Genomic DNA, 22,679 nt, shown 5'->3' on the forward strand with positions numbered 1-22,679 from the left:
CCCTCGTCCACCCCACCATCCCTAACTCCCCCGTCCCCTCGTCCTCCCCACCATCCCTCACTCCCCCGTCCCCTCGTCCACCCCACCATCCCTCACTCCCCCGTCCCCTCGTCCACCCCACCATCCCTCACTCCCCCGTCCCCTCGTCCACCCCACCATCCCTCACTCCCCCGTCCCCTCGTCCTCCCCACCATCCCTCACTCCTGTCCCCTCGTCCTCTCCACCGTCCCCTACTCCCGTCCCCTCGTCCTCCCCACCATTCCCCACTCCCTCGTCCGATGCATTCCTAAATGATCTGATGTTCCCATCAGAAAATTGGTAACATCAAATGGTCTGATGTTCCCATCACTGATATATAAGAAAAACAGTAAAAAAACGAAATGAAAGCAATGAAAAAATACAAAAATAAAATATACTCACAAAATGAACGGTATGGTAAACAACACAGCTCAATTACAACACAATGTCACACAAAATAATTAAATCAAAATGAAAATAAGTCGAAATCTAAGAAAATTCAATTTATCAATGAAATCGGAAACATTGAAATGGAATAGTCACATATTTAGTATAGCGTTTGATGTTCTTACGTGCAACAGATGGCGCTGTTTTTTTTTAATAAAGCAAGGGCCAGATTCACGAAGCAGTTACGCAATCACTTACAAACCTGTACATCTTTTTTCAATGTTTGGCGGCTTTGTTTAGAATTATTAAACAGTTAATGAGCTCCGAAGCACCAAGAGGTTGTTTAAAACAAAAACAACAGTTGATTGGGAAGTTTTTATGCTTGTAAACTGTTTAATAAATGTAACCAAAGCCGTCAAATTTTGAGAAAAGATGTATACGTTCGTAAGTACTTGTGTAATTGCCTCGTGAATCTCACCCCATGTTTTTACCTGTCACAGGTGTGTGACAGCTATACTTATACTCTGTATTTTTGTCTCCGATTGCTTGGCGAGTGTCTCCTTGAACTTGGAGAGACCTTTCTGAACAGACTGCCTCCAGGATGATTGGTCTGCGGCCAGTGTTTCCCACGTGGCAAGGTCGATGTCCATGGCTTTTAGGTCCCTTTTGAATACGTCTTTGTATCGTAGCTGGGGTTTGCCCGTTGGACGTTTTCCCTTTGTCAGCTCTCCGTACAGGAGATCCTTGGGGATTCTGCCGTCGCCTTTCGCACCACGTGCCCGAACCGAGTCTGCTTCAGCATTGTGAACATGCTGGTGATTCTAGCTCTCCCCAGGACGCTGTTGTTTGTCACCTTGTCCTGCCGGGTGATGTCCAAGATGTGTCGGAGGCAGCTCAAGTGGTAGTCGTTCAGCTGTCTTTCCTGACGGGCGCGGAGTGTCCAAGACTCACTGCCATAAAGGAGAGTGCTCAGGATCTTTGTATACTCAGCTTATTGTTGGCCCCACACTCTCTTTGTCAGTCTGGACATGGGTGTAGATGCCTTACCGATGAAGTTGTTTAGCTCCGTGTCGAGAGAGAGGGAGACAGAGGTTGTGGAGCTCAGATACACAATGTCGTGGACGATTTCCAGTTTGTAATCAGAGATGCGGATGTCAGGTGGGGAGTCCACTCCTTGTCCCATGACCTATGTTTTCTTCATGCTGATGGTGAGTCCAAAGGCCTAACAGGCCTCGCTGAAGCAGGTTATGAGCTGTCGGAGGTCTTCAGTTAAGTGGGCGGTGACTGCTGCATCATCAGCAAAAAAGGATGTCGCGCAGACACCTCAGCTGAACCTTTGTCTTGGCTCTTATCCAGGCGAGGTTGAAGAGCTCCCATCCGACCTGGTCCGGAGGTAGATGCCTTCTGCGTCAGATCCGAAGTCGTGCTGCAGCATAACTGCGAAGATAACCCCGAATAGCGTAGGATCCTGGGCTCGGCCCTGCTTTACTCCGCTTTGGATGTCGAAGGCGTCTGATCCTGAGTCGTCAACACCACGGCGCCCTTCATGGTCTGCCGGAAAGATCTGGTGATGCTGAGGAGCCTGGGTGGCCATCTTGAGGAGGACCTTGAACAGGCCATCCCTGCTGACGAGGTCGAAGGCCTTCGTATGATCTATGATATTAGTACAAGCGTAAATTTGACCATTGGCAGCCAAAGGTCAAATCGTCGTTTAGTTTGACTGCTGGCAAGAGCGAGGAAGGTCCCCTCATCTGGGATATATTGACAACACTGACGACTTGTGTTCGAACCACAACGCTGTAAATGCTTCAGCCACGTACTACATATACAAATAATCGCCAACAGAACCTAAACACCTAACCTAACCAATGCCTAAATATGCGCAATATGCTAATATATCGTAAAATTAATTTATATTTGAGAAAAGTTCTGTTTTGAATGAGCAGAATGTAAAAATTGATGAATGTGTCTGTGGGGTCGACTGTTGGATAGAATGGACTTGGTCCGAGGAAGGGTTGATATTGAAGCTTCACATATGTGTGTGTGTGTGTGTCAGGCTCTGCCATTTGTCTTTTTAAAGTTAGATTTTTTGGGGATATACCAGAGTTTAATTATACCAGTCTACTGAATGAGACTGTTCATTCTTGTTTGATAACGACAGAGTTTTCCTAATTTAATGTCTGATCTTTTGTGCTTCAAAATCAGAGTTTCAAGATGTCTGTCTAAATCCCTACCACATACTTCTTGCAGTTTTGTACTTATCTACTATTAAGGATTTCAGAGACATTATCTTACTTATGCAGATCTTGGTAGTGGAGGGTAATGTAATAATTATCAGGAGGAAGCGCCAAGCCATTACAACTGTATAGCACTGGGATGGAGGTCAGGATAAGAATTTGGGATGGGCCGAGGGAAAAGGAATGATGTCCAACCACTTGGATTGTCGAGGATTGAACGTGGACCTGCATGAAGCGAGACCGCTCTACCATCCAGCCCAAGAGGTTATCTTCGACTTAACAAGTATTCCAATGTCACTTGGAAAGTGCCTTCCAGTTTATCACAATCTGGAATTAAGAAATCTAGTGATTAATGTCTACATTTATTCTTTTAAAGTAACTTCAAAAAAATCATCAGATATTTACAAAAGTCAAATGTTAATCCCAACTTGCATAATGGTTTATCCGGTTGCCTGAACCGGTTACACGGGCCGGTTATGTGATTAACACTTTCAGAACGCTTGTTCTTGCAAACCCAAGTGCAAGTGCACATCTACATAGATTAGAACATTGTCGGTGCCCAATCTCCAACAGTTCCAGTCGCACGCCTAGCAACAAGTCGGAGATGGGTAGACTGTGGCCCTGAGAGTCCCGCCCTCGATCAGTATTGGGCAGCGCCACTCATCCTGTGAGTGAACACACCACCATAGTGACAGTATTGGGCAGCGCCACTCATCCTGTGAGTGGACACACCGCCATAGTGACAGTATTGGGCAGCGCCACTCATCCTGTGGGTGGACACACCACCATAGTGACAGTATTGGGCAGCGCCACTCATCCTGTGAGTGAACACACCACCATAGTGACAGTATTGGGCAGCGCCACTCATCCTGTGAGTGGACACACCGCCATAGTGACAGTATTGGGCAGCGCCACTCATCCTGTGAGTGGACACACCGCCATAGTGACAGTATTGGGCAGCGCCACTCATCCTGTGAGTGGACACACCGCCATAGTGATAGTATTGGGCAGCGCCACTCATCCTGTGAGTGGACACACCGCCATAGTGACAGTATTGGGCAGCGCCACTCATCCTGTGAGTGGACACACCGCCATAGTGACAGTATTGGGCAGCGCCACTCATCCTGTGAGTGGACACACCGCCATAGTGACAGTATTGGGCAGCGCCACTCATCCTGTGAGTGGACACACCGCCATAGTGACAGTATTGGGCAGAGCCACTCATCCTGTGAGTGGACACACCTCCATAGTGACAGTATTGGGCAGCGCCACTCATCCTGTGAGTGGACACACCGCCATAGTGACAGTATTGGGCAGCGCCACTCATCCTGTGAGTGGACACACCGCCATAGTGACAGTATTGGGCAGCGTCACTCATCCTGTGGGTGGACACACTGCCATAGTGACAGTATTGGGCAGCGCCACTCATGCTGTGAGTGGACACACCGCCATAGTGACAGTATTGGGCAGCGCCTCTCATCCTGTGAGTGGACACACCGCCATAGTGACAGTATTGGGCAGCGCCACTCATCCTGTGAGTGGACACACCGCCATAGTGACAATATTGGGCAGCGTCACTCATCCTGTGGGTGGACACACTGCCATAGTGACAGTATTGGGCAGCGTCACTCATCCTGTGAGTGGACACACCGCCATAGTGACAGTATTGGGCAGCGTCACTCATCCTGTGAGTGGACACACCGCCATAGTGACAGTATTGGGTAGCGTCACTCATCCTGTGAGTGGACACACCGCCATAGTGACAGTATTGGGCAGCGCCACTCATCCTGTGAGTGGACACACCGCCATAGTGACAGTATTGGGCAGCGCCACTCATCCTGTGAGTGGACACACCGCCATAGTGACAGTATTGGGCAGCGCCACTCATCCTGTGAGTGGACACACCACCATAGTAACAGTATTGGGCAGCGTCACTCATCCTGTGAGTGGACACACCGCCATAGTGACAGTATTGGGCAGCGTCACTCATCCTGTGACTGGACACACCGCCATAGTGACAGTATTGGGCAGCGCCACTCATCCTGTGAGTGGACACACCGCCATAGTGACAGTATTGGGCAGCGTCACTCATCCTGTGAGTGGACACACCGCCACAGTAAACAGTATTGGGCAGCGCCACTCATCCTGTGAGTGGACACACCGCCATAGTGACAGTATTGGGCAGCGCCACTAATCCTGTGAGTGGACACACCGCCATAGTGACAGTATTGGGCAGCGCCACTCATCTTGTGAGTGGACACCCCGCCATAGTGACAGTATTGGGCAGCGCCACTCATCTTGTGAGTGGACACACCGCCATAGTGACAGTATTGGGCAGCGCCACTAATCCTGTGAGTGGACACACCGCCATAGTGACAGTATTGGGCAGCGCCACTCATCCTGTGAGTGGACACACCGCCATAGTGACAGTATTGGGCAGCGTCACTCATCCTGTGAGTGGACACACCGCCATAGTGACAGTATTGGGCAGCGTCACTCATCCTGTGAGTGGACACAACGCCATAGTGACAGTATTGGGCAGCGTCACTCATCCTGTGAGTGGACACACCGCCATAGTGACAGTATTGGGCAGCACCACTCATCCTGTGAGTGGACACACCGCCATAGTGACAGTATTGGGCAGCGTCACTCATCCTGTGAGTGGACACACCGCCATAGTGACAGTATTGGGCAGCGTCACTCATCCTGTGAGTGGACACACCGCCATAGTGACAGTATTGGGCAGCGTCACTCATCCTGTGAGTGGACACACCGCCATAGTGACAGTATTGGGCAGTGCCACTCATCCTGTGAGTGGACACACCGCCATAGTGACAGTACTGGGCAGCGCCACTCATCCTGTGAGTGGACACACCGCCATAGTGACAGTATTGGGCAGCGCCACTCATCCTGTGAGTGAACACACCGCCATAGTGACAATATTGGGCAGCGTCACTCATCCTGTGGGTGGACACACTGCCATAGTGACAGTATTGGGCAGCGCCACTCATCCTGTGAGTGGACACACCGCCACAGTAAACAGTATTGGGCAGCGCCACTCATCCTGTGAGTGGACACACCGCCATAGTGACAGTATTGGGCAGCGTCACTCATCCTGTGAGTGAACACACCGCCATAGTGACAGTATTGGGTAGCGCCACTCATCCTGTGAGTGGACACACCGCCATAGTGACAGTATTGGGCAGCGCCACTCATCCTGTGAGTGGACACACCGCCATAGTGACAGTATTGGGCAGCGCCACTCATCCTGTGGGTGGACACACCGCCATAGTGACAGTATTGGGCAGCGTCACTCATCCTGTGAGTGGACACACCGCCATAGTGACAGTATTGGGCAGCGCCACTCATCCTGTGGGTGGACACACCGCCATAGTGACAGTATTGGGCAGCGCCACTCATCCTGTGGGTGAACACACCGCCATAGTGACAGTATTGGGCAGCGCCACTCATCCTGTGGGTGGACACACCGCCATAGTGACAGTATTGGGCAGCGCCACTCATCCTGTGGGTGGACACACCGCCATAGTGACAGTATTGGGCAGCGCCACTCATCCTGTGGGTGGACACACCGCCATAGTGACAGTATTGGGCAGCGCCACTCATCCTGTGGGTGGACACACCGCCATAGTGACAGTATTGGGCAGCGCCACTCATCCTGTGGGTGGACACACCGCCATAGTGACAGTATTGGGCAGCGCCACTCATCCTGTGGGTGGACACACCGCCATAGTGACAGTATTGGGCAGCGCCACTCATCCTGTGGGTGGACACACCGCCATAGTGACAGTATTGGGCAGCGCCACTCATCCTGTGGGTGGACACACCGCCATAGTGACAGTATTGGGCAGCGCCACTCATCCTGTGGGTGGACACACCGCCATAGTGACAGTATTGGGCAGCGCCACTCATCCTGTGGGTGGACACACCGCCATAGTGACAGTATTGGGCAGCGCCACTCATCCTGTGGGTGGACACACCGCCATAGTGACAGTATTGGGCAGCGCCACTCATCCTGTGGGTGGACACACCGCCATAGTGACAGTATTGGGCAGCGCCACTCATCCTGTGGGTGGACACACCGCCATAGTGACAGTATTGGGCAGCGCCACTCATCCTGTGGGTGGACACACCGCCATAGTGACAGTATTGGGCAGCGCCACTCATCCTGTGAGTGGACACACCGCCATAGTGACAGTATTGGGCAGCGCCACTCATCCTGTGAGTGAACACACCGCCATAGTGACAGTATTGGACAGCGTCACCCATCCTGTGAGTGGACACACCGTCATAGTGACAGTATTGGGCAGCGCCACTCATGCTGTGAGTGGACACACCGCCATAGTGACAGTATTGGACAGCGTCACCCATCCTGTGAGTGGACACACCGTCATAGTGACAGTATTGGGCAGCGCCACTCATCCTGTGAGTGGACACACCGCCATAGCAGCATGTACAACACTCCCCAATAGGAAGAAAACCCGCTGGGTTGTTCATCCTGTCACTTGAACCCAGACCCAGCTGGGACTTACGTTGATTTAGCCATACAGAAAATTCGACTCCACGTTACCCGCTCTATAGTTGTGAGAGCCGACGCCCTCACCTCCGCCTCCAAAACCACGCAGGTCTGCGTACGCACTCGCACCTGGGATGTGAGTCAGTGTGACTCCTCGTCTGCGTACGCACTCGCACCTGGGATGTGAGTCAGTGTGACTCCTCGTCTGCGTACGCACTCACACCTGGGATGTGAGTCAGTGTGACTCCTCGTCTGCGTACGCACTCACACTCACTGAGGACGCAAGAAAACAACACTTCAAAGTTTTATTATATTTGTACTTTTTGAGCTCTATACACATACGCCTTGAGACCTGCTTGATGTATTCGTGGATGAGGTATTTACACAAGAGTTCCTTGGAGCCTTATTATCCAAGAGTCCCTTGGAGCCTTATTATCCAAGAGTCCCTTGGAGCCTTACTATCCAAGAGTCCCTTGGAGCCCTACTATTCAAGAGTCCCTTGGAGCCTTACTATCCAAGAGTCCCTTGGAGTCTTACTAGCTAGAGTCCCTTGGAGCCTTACTATCCAAGAGTCCCTTGGAGTCTTACTAGCTAGAGTCCCTTGGAGCCTTACTATCCAAGAGTCCCTTGGGGCCTTATTATCCAAGAGTCCCTTGGAGCCTTACTATCCAAGAGTCCCTTGGAGCCTTATTATCCAAGAGTCCCTTGGGGCCTTACTATTCAAGAGTCCCTTGGAGCCTTATTATCAAGAGTTCCTTGGAGCCTTACTATCAAGAGTCCCTTGGAGCCTTACTATTCAAGAGTCCCTTGGAGCCTTACTATCCAAGAGTCCCTTGGAGCCTTATTATCCAAGAGTCCCTTGGAGCCTTACTATCAAGAGTCCCTTGGAGCCTTACTATCAAGAGTCCCTTCAAGCCTTACTATCCAAGAGTCCCTTGGAGCCTTACTATCAAGAGTCCCTTGGAGCCTTACTATCCAAGAGTCCCTTGGAGCCTTACTATCCAAGAGTCCCTTGGAGCCTTACTATCAAGAGTCCCTTGGAGCCTTACTATCCAAGAGTCCCTTGGAGCCTTACTATCCAAGAGTCCCTTGGAGCCTTACTATCCAAGAGTCCCTTGGAGCCTTACTATCAAGAGTCCCTTGGAGCCTTACTATCCAAGAGTCCCTTGGAGCCTTACTATCCAAGAGTCCCTTGGAGCCTTACTATCAAGAGTCCCTTGGAGCCTTACTATCCAAGAGTCCCTTGGAGCCTTACTATCCAAGAGTCCCTTGGAGCCTTACTATCAAGAGTCCCTTGGAGCCTTACTATCCAAGAGTCCCTTGGAGCCTTACTATCCAAGAGTCCCTTGGAGCCTTACTATCCAAGAGTCCCTTGGAGCCTTACTATCAAGAGTCCCTTGGAGCCTTACTATCCAAGAGTCCCTTGGAGCCTTACTATTGAAGAGTCCCTTGGAGCCTTACTAGCTAGAGTCCCTTGGAGCCTTACTATCCAAGAGTCCCTTGGAGCCTTACTATCCAAGAGTCCCTTGGAGCCTTACTATCAAGAGTCCCTTGGAGCCTTACTACCCAAGAGTCCCTTGGAGCCTTACTATCCAAGAGTCCCTTGGAGCCTTACTATCCAAGAGTCCCTTGGAGCCTTACTATCAAGAGTCCCTTGGAGCCTTACTATCCAAGAGTCCCTTGGAGCCTTACTAGCTAGAGTACCTCGGAGTCTTACTATCCAAGGGAGACTCTACAGTGCCCTCTGATGCAGTGATCTCAGCATCACTGAACTTGCTGGAGTAGCATCCGGTTGCCTGGTTCTCGTGACGGTCCGTGTCCCTCCGGGCCACTGTACCCGGGAGGGTGTCAGCCGACACTGTTGACGACTCAGGAGACTTGGAGTGTTTACAAACAGCAATGATTCCTGTAGCTGCTCGAGTCCCGCTGACAGCTGGAGCCTGTGAGTGTCTCTCAGAAGGAGAGTTGTGAGTTTGTGTTAAGGATCTCAAGCTAGGAGTGTTTTCCTTGGAGTTAGTTCTCAAGCTAGGAGTGTTTTCCTTGGAGTTAGTTCTCAAGCTAGGAGTGTTTTCCTTGGAGTTAGTTCTTGGGTTGGAGAGCTGGCTTGGTGTGGAGGGCTCCTGGGTGCTGTGACGACGGAGTCTCGTTTCTCCATGGCCATTTGACTTCACGGAGACATCAGAAACTTTCTTTTGGAGTCCATAGATGCTTTCGTTCTTGGGTCCGGCCTCCAGGTCCTTGGTGTCGTCTGGTGTATCGTGATTCATCAGTTGCAACAATCTAAATGGGGTAAATGAATGCAGCTTGTTAAACAATGAAACGCTAAAGAAGCTCTGACAAGTTCAGAGATATTGACTCTCATGAAGGTGTATATTAAGGTTGTGTCCCAATTATGTTACTTTAAAGCTTTACTGCTGGCAATGTTACTAAATATTGTGAATATATTCATAGTGACTTTCACAAAAGTCACTATATACATATTGAGTTACACACAAAAGTAACTATTGTTATGATCTCAGCCTGCAGGAGAAACGAGTCTCCCTTCTTGAGAGTTATTCAGCAAGCCTGACCTAACTAGAAGGTCTAGCAAGTATTGAGGTGATAACGCATATGTAAAATAGTTGGTTGGATATGTGTAACAGTTTGAGATTATGGGCAATGCAGAAGAAAATAGATAAATGACGGGCTAGGAGATGTGGACATTTTGCTGGAGGCGTGAGGCTCGCTTCTGGAGGACCTTGACCTCACTTGAGTGCCAGACATCGCAGGGGGAAGCCGCGCTCCGTTGAGCTCCCGTCAGAAGGGAACCCCTAGTGATATATCTCTAAGAGAAGAGAAGTGTGCAGACGTACCAGCTGTGGAATAGAGCTGGGGACGTGTGGTCTCAAGTCGTGGACGATAATTAGTGAATATTAAGCCGCCCGGAGGCATTATTGTGGGCCGTGGAGCGCCCTGACCAAACCTCGTCAGAGGAAGAAGCGCCCTCGACCAGACGTTCTGTGGTAAGCACGATATACGCCAGTTCATAGTGATTGCATTGTAGTTGGTCGTGTGCCCAGCGACAGTAGCAATGTTTATTTATAGGTTAGACATGTTTTAATAAGGCAGAAGGCCTGAAATAGGAGAGTGAAGAGGGAGGAGCACGGAGCGACGTCCGTCCTCTCTGAGCTCTGGCGGACGACTGAGGGAGCCTGGCTCCGGATGGAGGAAGACCCTCCCAGCGAGTGAGGACGCCGCCGCCAGGCGAGGTGGAGTATGGACCCGCCCAAAACGGGGGAGTCCACTCTCACTGTATGTAGAGAACAGATAGAGGTTTGAGGCAAGCATATTGTGTGGTTATTTTTGTTTATGTGTTAAAGGGGAACATTTTATTGGAACGTCGATGGGTTGCAGGTTTGTCTTTGGGGAAGAAGTTGCTGAGAACTTCGAAGCCAGCAGATGATGTAGCTGATGAGACTCCAAGGTAGTGGAGCAGAGGACCTCGAGCTGTGAGGAGAAGCAGCAGTGAAGAGGAGTGTCACGTGCTTCTGTAGAGGTGGTGTAGCAGCCAAGAGAGCTGTGGAAGAACCTAACAGAAGGGTGAAGCACCGTAGTTACACAAGGAAACTTCATGATAGCAGCCGGGAGGAGCTGCAGAGGATCCTGGTAGTGAAGCCCGGAAGAACCTAAGGATATTAGGGTTGTGAACTTCCAGAGGTGGAAGGGGAAGTTCTGGTGGATTACTAGTAGGGAGTTGATAGTGTTTGGTTGTCATTAGCGTGCAAGACGCAGTGAGAGGTGAGTGACTGTTGGCATTCTTATGTCAAGGAATTTTTTATACTGAAGTATCGATGAACATTTATACTGGTATATGTTATTGCATTCAAATGCTGATTTTCTATATATACATTATCTTGCTGATAGTGCAACAGTGTATGTAGGCTTGACCAACTTGAGGAGGTTAATGGTATCAGGTGGCGAACCAGGAGATAGGATACCCCTTGATAAGCTGATAATAGAGTTCTGATGGTGTTGGAGTGCAACCTGATTGTGATATTATAGAGTATAGGATTCATTATTATTATATGTGTGTATGTATCGTATATGTGCCTTGTCAAGTAAATGTGTCACAATTTGCTGGTGTTTGCCCTTGTCCTAGTGAGGCTTCCCAGGAGGTAGTAAAGAAGGAGAGAGAAAGAACCAAGAACCACTGCTGTGGACAGGGTAGAAGGTAATATTAATAAGTCAAAGGGGGATCGAGGAGATCATATCACCTAAGGAGAGAGTGGGGAGTCACAGCGGCTCGAGTGGGTGTGTGCACGTGACAACGAGGCTAAGTGTTGGAGCCGCATCCCCTAAGCGTGTGACGTTGAGCCCCTCTCCAAGAGCCAGAAGCGCCAAGGGTGATCTCCTAGTATAAGCACTCTGCCGAGTTGTGGGTTGGGTTGTCCATAGAGAAGGATCGACGACGACAACACCAACCAACCCACAGTATATAATAAATTGGGGGCCTGTCCGGGAGAGTGAACTGACACACCCACACCCTGTCCAAGAGTGGATTTGTACACCCTTGCTGAAATAAACTGTGTGACCGCAGGTGTATATTCTCTCTCTTGGGAAGACTCACAGGACAAAGATGGATAAGGTGCAAGCATTTGTGGAGTCAGGCAAGCCTGAGGACTTGGAAGGTTGCACGAGGGATCAATTGAAACAAATAGCAGAAAAATGTGGCATCAGGTTGAAAGCATCTAAAGTAGCTGGGATGAAGGATGAGATCCTGAGGCAGTCAAGAGCCAAAAGTGAAGCGGCAGAACAAGGAGCCCAGAAAGGAGCTGAAAGTGGAAAGGAGGATGATGGGCAGGATGACGTGAGATCCCAGGGATCAAGTAGGAGCAGCAGGAGTAGCCGCAGTAGCAGGAGTAGCCGCAGTAGCAGGAGTAGCCGAAATAGGAGCTTGGAGAGATTCCAGTTAGAGCTCCAGATGCAGCAACAACGAGAGGACAAGGAGAGACAGTTCCAGCTGGAAAAGATGAAATTGGAACTCCAGATGAAAAATGAAGCCGAGAGAACCAAACTGGAAGTAGAAAAAGAGAAAACCAGAATAAGAGAACTGGAGTTGGAACAAGAGAAAGAAAAAGAGAAAGCAAGACTAGAGGTCGAAAAAGAAAAAGCCCAGGTCGAAAAAGAAAAAGAGAGAACAAAACAAATGCAGATAGAAGCGAATAGAACCTTGGCTGAGCAAAGGATTGAACATGGGTTGCCAGAGAGCACCACCCAGGTATCACACCCAACAGATGTTAGGGTTAGGGAGAAGGACATTCCCTTGTTTGTTCCCGAAGAGGCAGAGAGCTTCTTCGAGCATTTTGAGAAAGTAGCCAGCATCAAAGAGTGGCCACAGGAGGAATGGGCCCAGCTGGTCCAGTTAAGATTGACCGGTGCAGCCAGGGAGGCATACACCCAATTGTCACTGGAAGAGTGCCAGGATTATGCCACAGTAAAGAGCAGCATATTGCGCTCGTTTCAGTTAACCTCAGAGGCTTATAGGAAGCGCTTCAGAGGGATGATCAAAGTTGGAGCATGTACGTTTGCTGAGACAGCAAGAGATCTGGAAAGACGATTCCAGAAGTGGATTGAGGCTGCTGGAGTTGGATCTTATGCTGACCTGAAGCAACTGATGGTCATGGAGAAGTTCTTGGAGATGATGCATCCAGAAACAAAGTTCAAGATCCAAGAAGCAGGGATAATGGAGGTGAAAGATGCCGCAGATAGGGCGGATATGATTACTGAAGCGTACAAGAGCTTAAGGGAGAACAGAGTGAGAAGCGAGGTGAGACGCAGCAATGGCAGACCCAATGGAGTCTGGGGAGGAAGAAATTATGAGAGACCCAGAGGAGTCTGGGGTGAGAAAAATTTTGATAAATGGGCAGATAAAAGTAAGTACCCTAAAACTCAGAAGAGTAGGTCGCGCACTTCATCTGAAAGTGAGGATGGAGGAGCTAAACGAGAAACTAATCGTTATCCAGGGAATCAAGAATCCAGTAAAGCTCCACAGAGTGCGAGTAGTACGTCTGGCCCGAGGAACTCCAATACGAGTGGGCAGAGTCAGAGCTACTCTGGTACATATAGGAGAGATTTTTCACAGATGAGATGTTACCAATGTAACGGATTGGGTCACGTGATGCGAGATTGTCGGCAGGGCAAGAGAGTTGTGACCCTGGCCATGTGTGACCCCCGAAGCAAATATATCAATGTGTTCCAAGACAAACCACAGAGAGCGAACTTAGTGAACGAGAGGTATAGGCCGTTCATGAGCAAAGGTTGGATCAGTATAGGAGGCCAACCTGAAGTAGAAGTTGGTATCTTAAGAGATACCGGAGCTAATCAGAGCTTGATTACGAGAAGCCTGATTGGGAATGATCGACGGTTAGCTGGCAGGAGTAAGATGAAGGTATATGGGTTGTTGTCTGAAAGTGACATGCCCGTTTGTACTGTCCAGCTAAGGTCGGAATATGTGTCGGCAGAGGTGATGTTGGGAGTATGCCCCGACATACCTATTCCAGGAGTCCAAGTGATCCTGGGAAATGACTTGTGCGGGACAAAGGTGTTGCCGAGAGTCGTAGCGGAGACTGTGCCAGAGGAGTGCCCAGAAGGCCACTGCACGGGTGGGACACCTGAGAGTGTGAACCTGACTGACATCCGAGGAGATGAGTCAGGAGACCGCCAAGCCATTGAAAACCCTGTCTCGGTAGTGATGAAGACAGAGGTGGCCGACGAGGAAGACACTGGAGAAGGTGAGACAGTGTCGATTCAGCCGGTGGAAGATATCGACGTAGATATAGCGTGGCTGTTTGATGAAGGTCCAGCCCAGGAAAATGAAGTCTCGGTGAGGTCAAAAGTGAAGATGGCCCAGCCGAAGAAGAATCATGTGAAGAGAGCGGACCTGAGTAGAGCCCAGACTGCTGAAATTAAGAGTCGGAAGGTGAATGCAACTGTGCTGAGTAGGAATGAGGAAAGATGTGGACAGACTGAGGACGGGAATAGAGCGTCAAGTGGTCCACGAGCACAGAGGCATATGGATAGTGGAGTTAAGTTGTTTGAGATGTCAGGAGTTGACATGTTCCACAGGAAACGTGAAGAAAAGATAGTGAAGAAGAGTAATAGCCGAGAAAGTGAAAGGAGAAGAGACAGTATGTGTGGAGAGATGCTTACGAGCACACAAGGAGAGGTAAAGCGACATGTACAGTCGAGTGCTGTTGGTTGTAGTACAGCGCTCGAAGAAACTTTTAGGGAACGAAGAAGAGTTGAAGGAGAAGAAATGGAGTTGTATAGAGGTGAAAAGTGTGGGAAGAGGAAGATGATGCAAGCATGGAGGAATAGAAGAAAGCCGAGGACTCGATGGAGGTCAAACAAGACGATGTCTTGGACAAATGAGGAGACGAAAGGGAGGATAGTTGGTGAAGACGAGGGAGTGAAGTATGATGACAGGAGGCGGAAGTATAATGGCAGTAGATGGAAGTATGAAGACGACAGAGGAGATACAGACAGTAGACGTCTGACTCTGGACGTGAAGAGAGGAAGACTAGGAAACGGAGGGTGGAGACAGTAAGTAGAGTGGGCCAATGGATTGCAGGCGTCCAAGGAGGACAGCCTAGCCAAGAGGTGCCAGAGAAGTCAAATCGTTTGTGAGAAGACCATGTTTCTGGAGAGTTGTGAGCCGGATGTTGCAAGGTGCAACGAATTATTTGTAGACTCCTAAGAGAGTATATGGGGTGAAGAACGAGACAATGTAGTGGCTGATGCGTTATCTCGAGCCTAGCCACTAGAATAACTCTCAAAAATAAGGGGAGGGGAGTGTTATGATCTCAGCCTGCAGGAGAAACGAGTCTCCCTTCTTGAGAGTTATTCAGCAAGCCTGACCTAACTAGAAGGTCTAGCAAGTATTGAGGTGATAACGCATATGTAAAATAGTTGGTTGGATATGTGTAACAGTTTGAGATTATGGGCAATGCAGAAGAAAATAGATAAATGACGGGCTAGGAGATGTGGACATTTTGCTGGAGGCGTGAGGCTCGCTTCTGGAGGACCTTGACCTCACTTGAGTGCCAGACATCGCAGGGGGAAGCCGCGCTCCGTTGAGCTCCCGTCAGAAGGGAACCCCTAGTGATATATCTCTAAGAGAAGAGAAGTGTGCAGACGTACCAGCTGTGGAATAGAGCTGGGGACGTGTGGTCTCAAGTCGTGGACGATAATTAGTGAATATTAAGCCGCCCGGAGGCATTATTGTGGGCCGTGGAGCGCCCTGACCAAACCTCGTCAGAGGAAGAAGCGCCCTCGACCAGACGTTCTGTGGTAAGCACGATATACGCCAGTTCATAGTGATTGCATTGTAGTTGGTCGTGTGCCCAGCGACAGTAGCAATGTTTATTTATAGGTTAGACATGTTTTAATAAGGCAGAAGGCCTGAAATAGGAGAGTGAAGAGGGAGGAGCACGGAGCGACGTCCGTCCTCTCTGAGCTCTGGCGGACGACTGAGGGAGCCTGGCTCCGGATGGAGGAAGACCCTCCCAGCGAGTGAGGACGCCGCCGCCAGGCGAGGTGGAGTATGGACCCGCCCAAAACGGGGGAGTCCACTCTCACTGTATGTAGAGAACAGATAGAGGTTTGAGGCAAGCATATTGTGTGGTTATTTTTGTTTATGTGTTAAAGGGGAACATTTTATTGGAACGTCGATGGGTTGCAGGTTTGTCTTTGGGGAAGAAGTTGCTGAGAACTTCGAAGCCAGCAGATGATGTAGCTGATGAGACTCCAAGGTAGTGGAGCAGAGGACCTCGAGCTGTGAGGAGAAGCAGCAGTGAAGAGGAGTGTCACGTGCTTCTGTAGAGGTGGTGTAGCAGCCAAGAGAGCTGTGGAAGAACCTAACAGAAGGGTGAAGCACCGTAGTTACACAAGGAAACTTCATGATAGCAGCCGGGAGGAGCTGCAGAGGATCCTGGTAGTGAAGCCCGGAAGAACCTAAGGATATTAGGGTTGTGAACTTCCAGAGGTGGAAGGGGAAGTTCTGGTGGATTACTAGTAGGGAGTTGATAGTGTTTGGTTGTCATTAGCGTGCAAGACGCAGTGAGAGGTGAGTGACTGTTGGCATTCTTATGTCAAGGAATTTTTTATACTGAAGTATCGATGAACATTTATACTGGTATATGTTATTGCATTCAAATGCTGATTTTCTATATATACATTATCTTGCTGATAGTGCAACAGTGTATGTAGGCTTGACCAACTTGAGGAGGTTAATGGTATCAGGTGGCGAACCAGGAGATAGGATACCCCTTGATAAGCTGATAATAGAGTTCTGATGGTGTTGGAGTGCAACCTGATTGTGATATTATAGAGTATAGGATTCATTATTATTATATGTGTGTATGTATCGTATATGTGCCTTGTCAAGTAAATGTGTCACAATTTGCTGGTGTTTGCCCTTGTCCTAGTGAGGCTTCCCAGGAGGTAGTAAAGAAGGAGAGAGAAAGAACCAAGAACCACTGCTGTGGACAGGGTAGAAGGTAATATTAATAAGTCAAAGGGGGATCGAGGAGATCATATCACCTAAGGAGAGAGTGGGGAGTCACAGCGGCTCGAGTGGGTGTGTGCACGTGACAACGAGGCTAAGTGTTGGAGCCGCATCCCCTAAGCGTGTGACGTTGAGCCCCTCTCCAAGAGCCAGAAGCGCCAAGGGTGATCTCCTAGTATAAGCACTCTGCCGAGTTGTGGGTTGGGTTGTCCATAGAGAAGGATCGACGACGACAACACCAACCAACCCACAGTATATAATACTATATATATATATATATATATATATATATATATATATATATATATATATATATATATATATATATATATATATATATATATATATATATATACATATATATATATATATATATAGACTTACAAAAAAAGTGACTAAATATATAAAAATATACTATATAAATGTTGACTTACAAAAAAGTGACTATATATACATATTGACTTACACAAATGACAATATACATATTGATACAACAGCATCAACGCATATTGGCTTACAAAATAGTGACTATGTATATTGTCTTGCATAGCAGCAACACTGGATATTGACTTACACAATAGTGACAATATGTATTGACTTACACAACAGCGACACTGGATACTGACTTACACAATAGTGATTATGTACATTGACCTACACAACCGTGACAACAATATTGACTTACATGAAAGTGACAAAAAGGTTTACATACTCGACAGTGACAACAATATTGACTTACATGAAAGTGACAAAAAGGTTTACATACTCGACAGTGACAACAATAATGACTTACATGAAAGTGACAAAAAGGTTTACATACTCGACAGTGACAATAAAGGTTTACATACTCGACAGTGACAATAAAGGTTTACATACTCGACACTGACAACAATAATGACTTACATGAAAGTGACCATGATGATGACGTTGAGACTGGCAGCAAAGAAGAACTGGGCAGCGGGGAAGGTGTCGACAGTGTTGTAGTAGAGAGGAGAGTAGACGGCGTAGCCCATCATGGGCATCAGACTGTTCAGGGCACACATCACCGCGTTAATGCGACCTGATCAAGAAACAGTAACGGATCAACACGCAATTCCCATGAAATACCTGATACCAATGGACCTATTGTGGAACATTTCCCACCAACAATACAGCGTAACATATCACAGTAATAGTCTATGGAAGTACTATATCTTGGATAGATAAGGAAGTCTATAGAAGCCAGGCATAGCTATTTATAGAACAAACGAAGCTCTCTCGAGACAGAGAGAGTGTCATGTCAGCATATCGTAACCATTTTGTGATCTATGTATCCCTGGAAGGCCTCCATAAATGAATCCATATCAAGATATGTCATTACATCTAACAGCTATAAGTATATCATGGTAATACTCACAAATAAATGCATATACTCAATAAATAATTGTTTAGCTAAATACATTTGGTTAATGTTTGTATAAATGGATCATTAAAAAGAGCAGGGCAACCTATGCCCACCTTGGGGTAGATCGCAGTCTCCAGTTATATAGTGTTATATAGTGTTATATAGTGTTATATAGTGTTATATAGTGTTATATAGTGTTATATAGTGTTATATAGTGTTATATAGTGTTATATAGTGTTATATAGTGTTATATAGTGTTATATAGTGTTATATAGTGTTATATAGTGTTATATAGTGTTATATAGTGTTATATAGTGTTATATAGTGTTATATAGTGTTATATAGTGTTATATAGTGTTATATAGTGTTATATAGTGTTATATAGTGTTATATAGTGTTATATAGTGTTATATAGTGTTATATAGTGTTATATAGTGTTATATAGAGTTATATAGTGTTGAGATGGTGTGCAACAGACACATTGCTCCAGCCACCACAAGGATACTCCAGGAAGTTCAAGCTGCTTAATTGCTGCCATTTACCAACAGTGGACCAGGAGTCAGATTCACGAAGCAGTTACGCAAGCACTTACGAGCCTGTACATCTTTTCTCAATCTTTGGCGGCTTTGTTTACAATTAATCAACAGTTAAAGAACTTCGAAGCACCAGCAGGCTGCTTATAACAATAACAACAGTTGATTGGGAAGTATTCATGCTTGTAAACTGTTAAACAAATGTAAACAAAGCCGTCAAAGATTGAGGAAAGATGTACACGTTCGTAAGTGCTTGCGTAAATGCTTCGTGAATCTGGCCCCTGAACTGCACGTACAATGTGCATAAAAAGCGGGACACTCTATTTAAGTGATAAAAGGGTCTTGCCACAGTGAGAAGAGTGTGTAGACATCACCACAGCTGCTCACCCTCCCACACATACACACACAAATTTCTCCAGCTCATACACCAGGATACTCCGCAAAGTTCACGCTGCTTTATTTGCAGCCGTTTAACATCAATGGACCTGGATAGTGGTGTAAATTATCACATAAATGTGTATTAATATTAAGACACTCCATTTTAAGAAATAAGTGTGATTCTTAATATAAATTGTTAGTGGAACGTAAACAACGCCTGAAATTAAAAACCTGTAAAGTCAACACCACCATTCCAACAACAGTAATTAACACAACAGTTCAAGTTCTGGCCCTCCAAGAGGGCTAAAGTCTTAGTATCGTAAGACTTTGGCCCTCCAAGAGGGCTAAAGTCTTAGTATCGTAAGACAGAGTACCTGCATCCTAACAAAATATGAGGTGATTGGTGGTGTAGTAACTAGAGATTGGATCATTTCCAGTGATCCAATCTCTTGGGGTAGTGGACTGTATCTATTCTGTGTGTTCCCTAAATGGCTCAGTTTTCAGAGTGATTCAACAGAAATGAGTCTGCTTTTCACCTGTTGAATGAAACAAATCTCCACTTACCACGTGATAAAAATAATAATAATAATATATATATATATATATATATATATATATATATATATATATATATATATATATATATATATATATATATATATATATATCGCCTCAGTGTGGCGATACAGAGGGGAAATGCGCACTGCATCGAGGGTTCCTGCCCGCCATCTGAGGAGCTGGAGGAACTCGACAACGTATGTCAACCATCTTTGTAACCCATATGTAACTCCTTTTTTGTAACAAAGTTCAAATAAAGTAAATATATATGTGTACAAACAAAAGAATGGAGGTGGTAGGAGAAGATAATATTAGTGTTCAGTGAGAAACCACAAGGTCTCCTCTGAATACTTTTTATTTTCTTCTCCGAGGCTATGGGTCCCCACATTGGCACCAGAGGTGGTACCCTCACAAACTTTATAAAAAAAATTTATAAATATATATATATATATATATATATATATATATATATATATATATATATATATATATATATATATATATATATATATATTATTATTTTTTATCACGTGGTAAGTGGAGATTTGTTTCATTCAACAGGTGAAAAGCAGACTCATTTCTGTTGGATCACTCTGAAAACTGAGCCATTTAGGGAACACACAGAATAGATACAGTCCACTACCCCAAGAAGAAAAAACTGTATCCCAGTGGCTAGTTAGTTCCTCATTTTAGGGAGTTAGAAGTTTAAAAAAAAAAATCCCACATTTGGTCCTTCGAACCAGATACTGGAGTATAATACCCCACATTAAAAATTGGTCGGCTTTGAACCAGTTCTGGTGTACCTTACCCTTCACAACCCTATCCTAACTTACTCTAGTATAAAACCTAGCCTAGCCTCACCTAAAGTGACTTAGCTAACTTGTTCAGTAAAAACAAAAAAACAAAAGTACCTATAATAATAATAATAATAATAATTTTAATTTAGATAAAGGTACATACATAAAGAGATTTTACAAAGTTTGTTGGCTTTATAGATAGAGCTAGTACATACAATGCCTAAAGCCACTATTACGCAAAGCGTTTCGGGCAGGTAAACCTACTGTTAAACTACAAGCGTAAACCTACTGTTAAACCTACAAGCGTAAACCTACTGTTTAACCTACAAGCGTAAACCTACTGTTAAACCAACAAGCGTAAACCTACTGTTAAACCTACAAGCGTAAACCTACTGTTAAACCTACAAGCGTAAACCTACTGTTAAACCTACAAGCGTAAACCTACTGTTAAACCTACAAGCGTAAACCTACTGTTTAACCTACAAGCGTAAACCTACTGTTAAACCTACAAGCGTAAACCTACTGTTAAACTACAAGCGTAAACCTACTGTTTAAACTACAAGCGTAAACCTACTGTTAACCTACAAGCGTAAACCTACTGTTAAACTACAAGCGTAAACCTACTGTTAAACTACAAGCGTAAACCTACTATTTATCGCAATGTATAAATCCTTTTGGTAGTTACCTACACAACAATAGTTGGCTTTATAAGAAATTAAAAGCAACTGCTTATAATTAACAGAAAAACAGCTTCTATATTACATTATAATACTTGTTTGTTTATAAGCATTAGTAAAGTGCAAATTTTTATATATTTGTTCCTAACTGTAAAGTGTGCATTACTGTATAATTTATTCTTAACCCTATTTTATTAACTTGAACCTAAAGTAATTATAGTAGTATTAGCGTAGTATTAAGCTGCTGACTTCTAAGTGGCTTGGGAAAAGTAACATACCAGAAGGTATTATTAGAATTAAGAACAAATTCTGCACTGTTGGTGCATATGGATACCTTTTCACATTTTAATACAAAATGTTACACTTTTGATGACTGAGAAAAGTTCTGTTAAGAGTTCTGTTAAGAGTGTTAAGAGAAAAGTTCTGTTAAGAGTTCTGTTAAGAGTGTTAAGAGAAAAGTTCTGTTAAGAGTGTTAAGAGAAAAGTTCTGTTAAGAGTGTTAAGAGAAAAGTTCTGTTAAGAGTGTTAAGATAAAAGTTCTGTTAAGAGTGTTAAGAGAAAAGTTCTGTTAAGAGTGTTAAGAGAAAAGTTCTGGTGTAATATTGAGGAGTGAACTTCAGTAATGACATCCTGTTAACTAAACTGAATTAGTCATCAAAATAAATACAAACACAGACAAACACACTTAGTCTTAAGCCAATAATACACAAACACACTTAGTCTTAAGGCAATAATACACAAACAAACACACTTAGTCTTAAGGCAATAATACACAAACACACTTAGTCTTAAGCCAATAATACACAAACACACTTAGTCTTAAGGCAATAATGTTAACTAAGTGAGCACGGCCAGACCAGTTAATCAATAATTATGATTATTATAATTATATAATTATAATTATAATTATATAATTATAATTATAATAATAATATATAATAATAATAAGATAATAATTATATAAGATAAGATAAGATAGATATATAAGATAAAATAAGATAATAATTATAATTATATACTCTAGCAGTACATAAGAGAAAATTAGCAGGTCTGAAACGCCATCTGACCAGACCGATCAAGAGATGTGAGGATTTATCTAATCAAATACCACTTGACTATGTACAACTTGACACATATTGCCAAGTGGCTGCAGCCAAATTTGAATAAGTCAAAAGACAAACAGAACCTTACTTGGGTCTTTTCCTGCCCGAAACGCTTTGCGTAATAGTGGCTTTAGGCATTGTATGTACTAGCTCTTATCTATAAAGCCAACAAACTTTGTAAAATCTCTTTATGTATGTACCTTTGCCTAAATAAAAATTATTATTATTATTATTATTATTATTATTATTACAAGCAGATTCCAAAACATCAGATGCAGATATGGAAGACATTATGAACACCGAGGCCCAGTATGAAGATGATGGACAGGACACATTGGATCCGATAATAGCCATACTTATACAATATAAAAGTACTAATATAACTACAAGTGTGGCATCAAATTTGATGCCACAACAGCTCCAGCTTCCAAAGCTAAGTCTAGCCACTTTTACTGGGCTAAATGAGGAAAACTGGGATGATTTCTGGTAGCTTTTTGAGACATAAATTCACAGGCATCGATAAGTAAAG

At 45.4% G+C, this 22,679-nt stretch overlaps 2 protein-coding genes across 3 annotated transcripts in view; one reads left to right on the forward strand and one right to left on the reverse strand.

Moving 5' to 3' along the window:
- Positions 1–7,472: 7,472 nt before the first annotated feature.
- LOC123751011 (lysosomal proton-coupled steroid conjugate and bile acid symporter SLC46A3) overlaps positions 7,473–22,679 on the reverse strand; it is a 37,208-nt gene continuing 22,001 nt past the window's right edge. Inside the window, exons 6-7 of the mRNA XM_069324525.1 lie at positions 17,624–17,780; positions 7,473–9,456 (exon numbers count right to left, since the gene is read on the reverse strand). Of these exons, the coding sequence (XP_069180626.1) occupies positions 8,868–9,456; positions 17,624–17,780 (746 nt within the window). The 3' untranslated portion in view covers positions 7,473–8,867. The remainder of the gene's footprint in view (positions 9,457–17,623; positions 17,781–22,679) is intronic.
- Positions 9,524–16,617, forward strand: LOC138364609 (uncharacterized). 2 transcript variants are annotated; one of them, XR_011228477.1, is made up of 3 exons: positions 9,524–10,178; positions 10,570–15,504; positions 15,896–16,617. XR_011228477.1 is itself a non-coding variant. In XM_069324524.1 (2 exons), exon 2 carries the CDS (start codon positions 11,792–11,794, stop codon positions 14,759–14,761), a length of 2,970 nt encoding a protein of 989 aa, XP_069180625.1. In that variant the 5' UTR covers positions 9,524–10,178; positions 10,570–11,791; the 3' UTR covers positions 14,762–15,889. The 2 variants fall into 2 exon arrangements, 1 of the variants encoding a protein (XP_069180625.1); XM_069324524.1 differs by lacking the exon at positions 15,896–16,617 and having other exon boundaries at positions 10,570–15,889.

Source organism: Procambarus clarkii, chromosome 14 (genome assembly GCF_040958095.1).
Source record: "Procambarus clarkii isolate CNS0578487 chromosome 14, FALCON_Pclarkii_2.0, whole genome shotgun sequence".
NCBI lineage: Eukaryota > Metazoa > Arthropoda > Malacostraca > Decapoda > Cambaridae > Procambarus > Procambarus clarkii.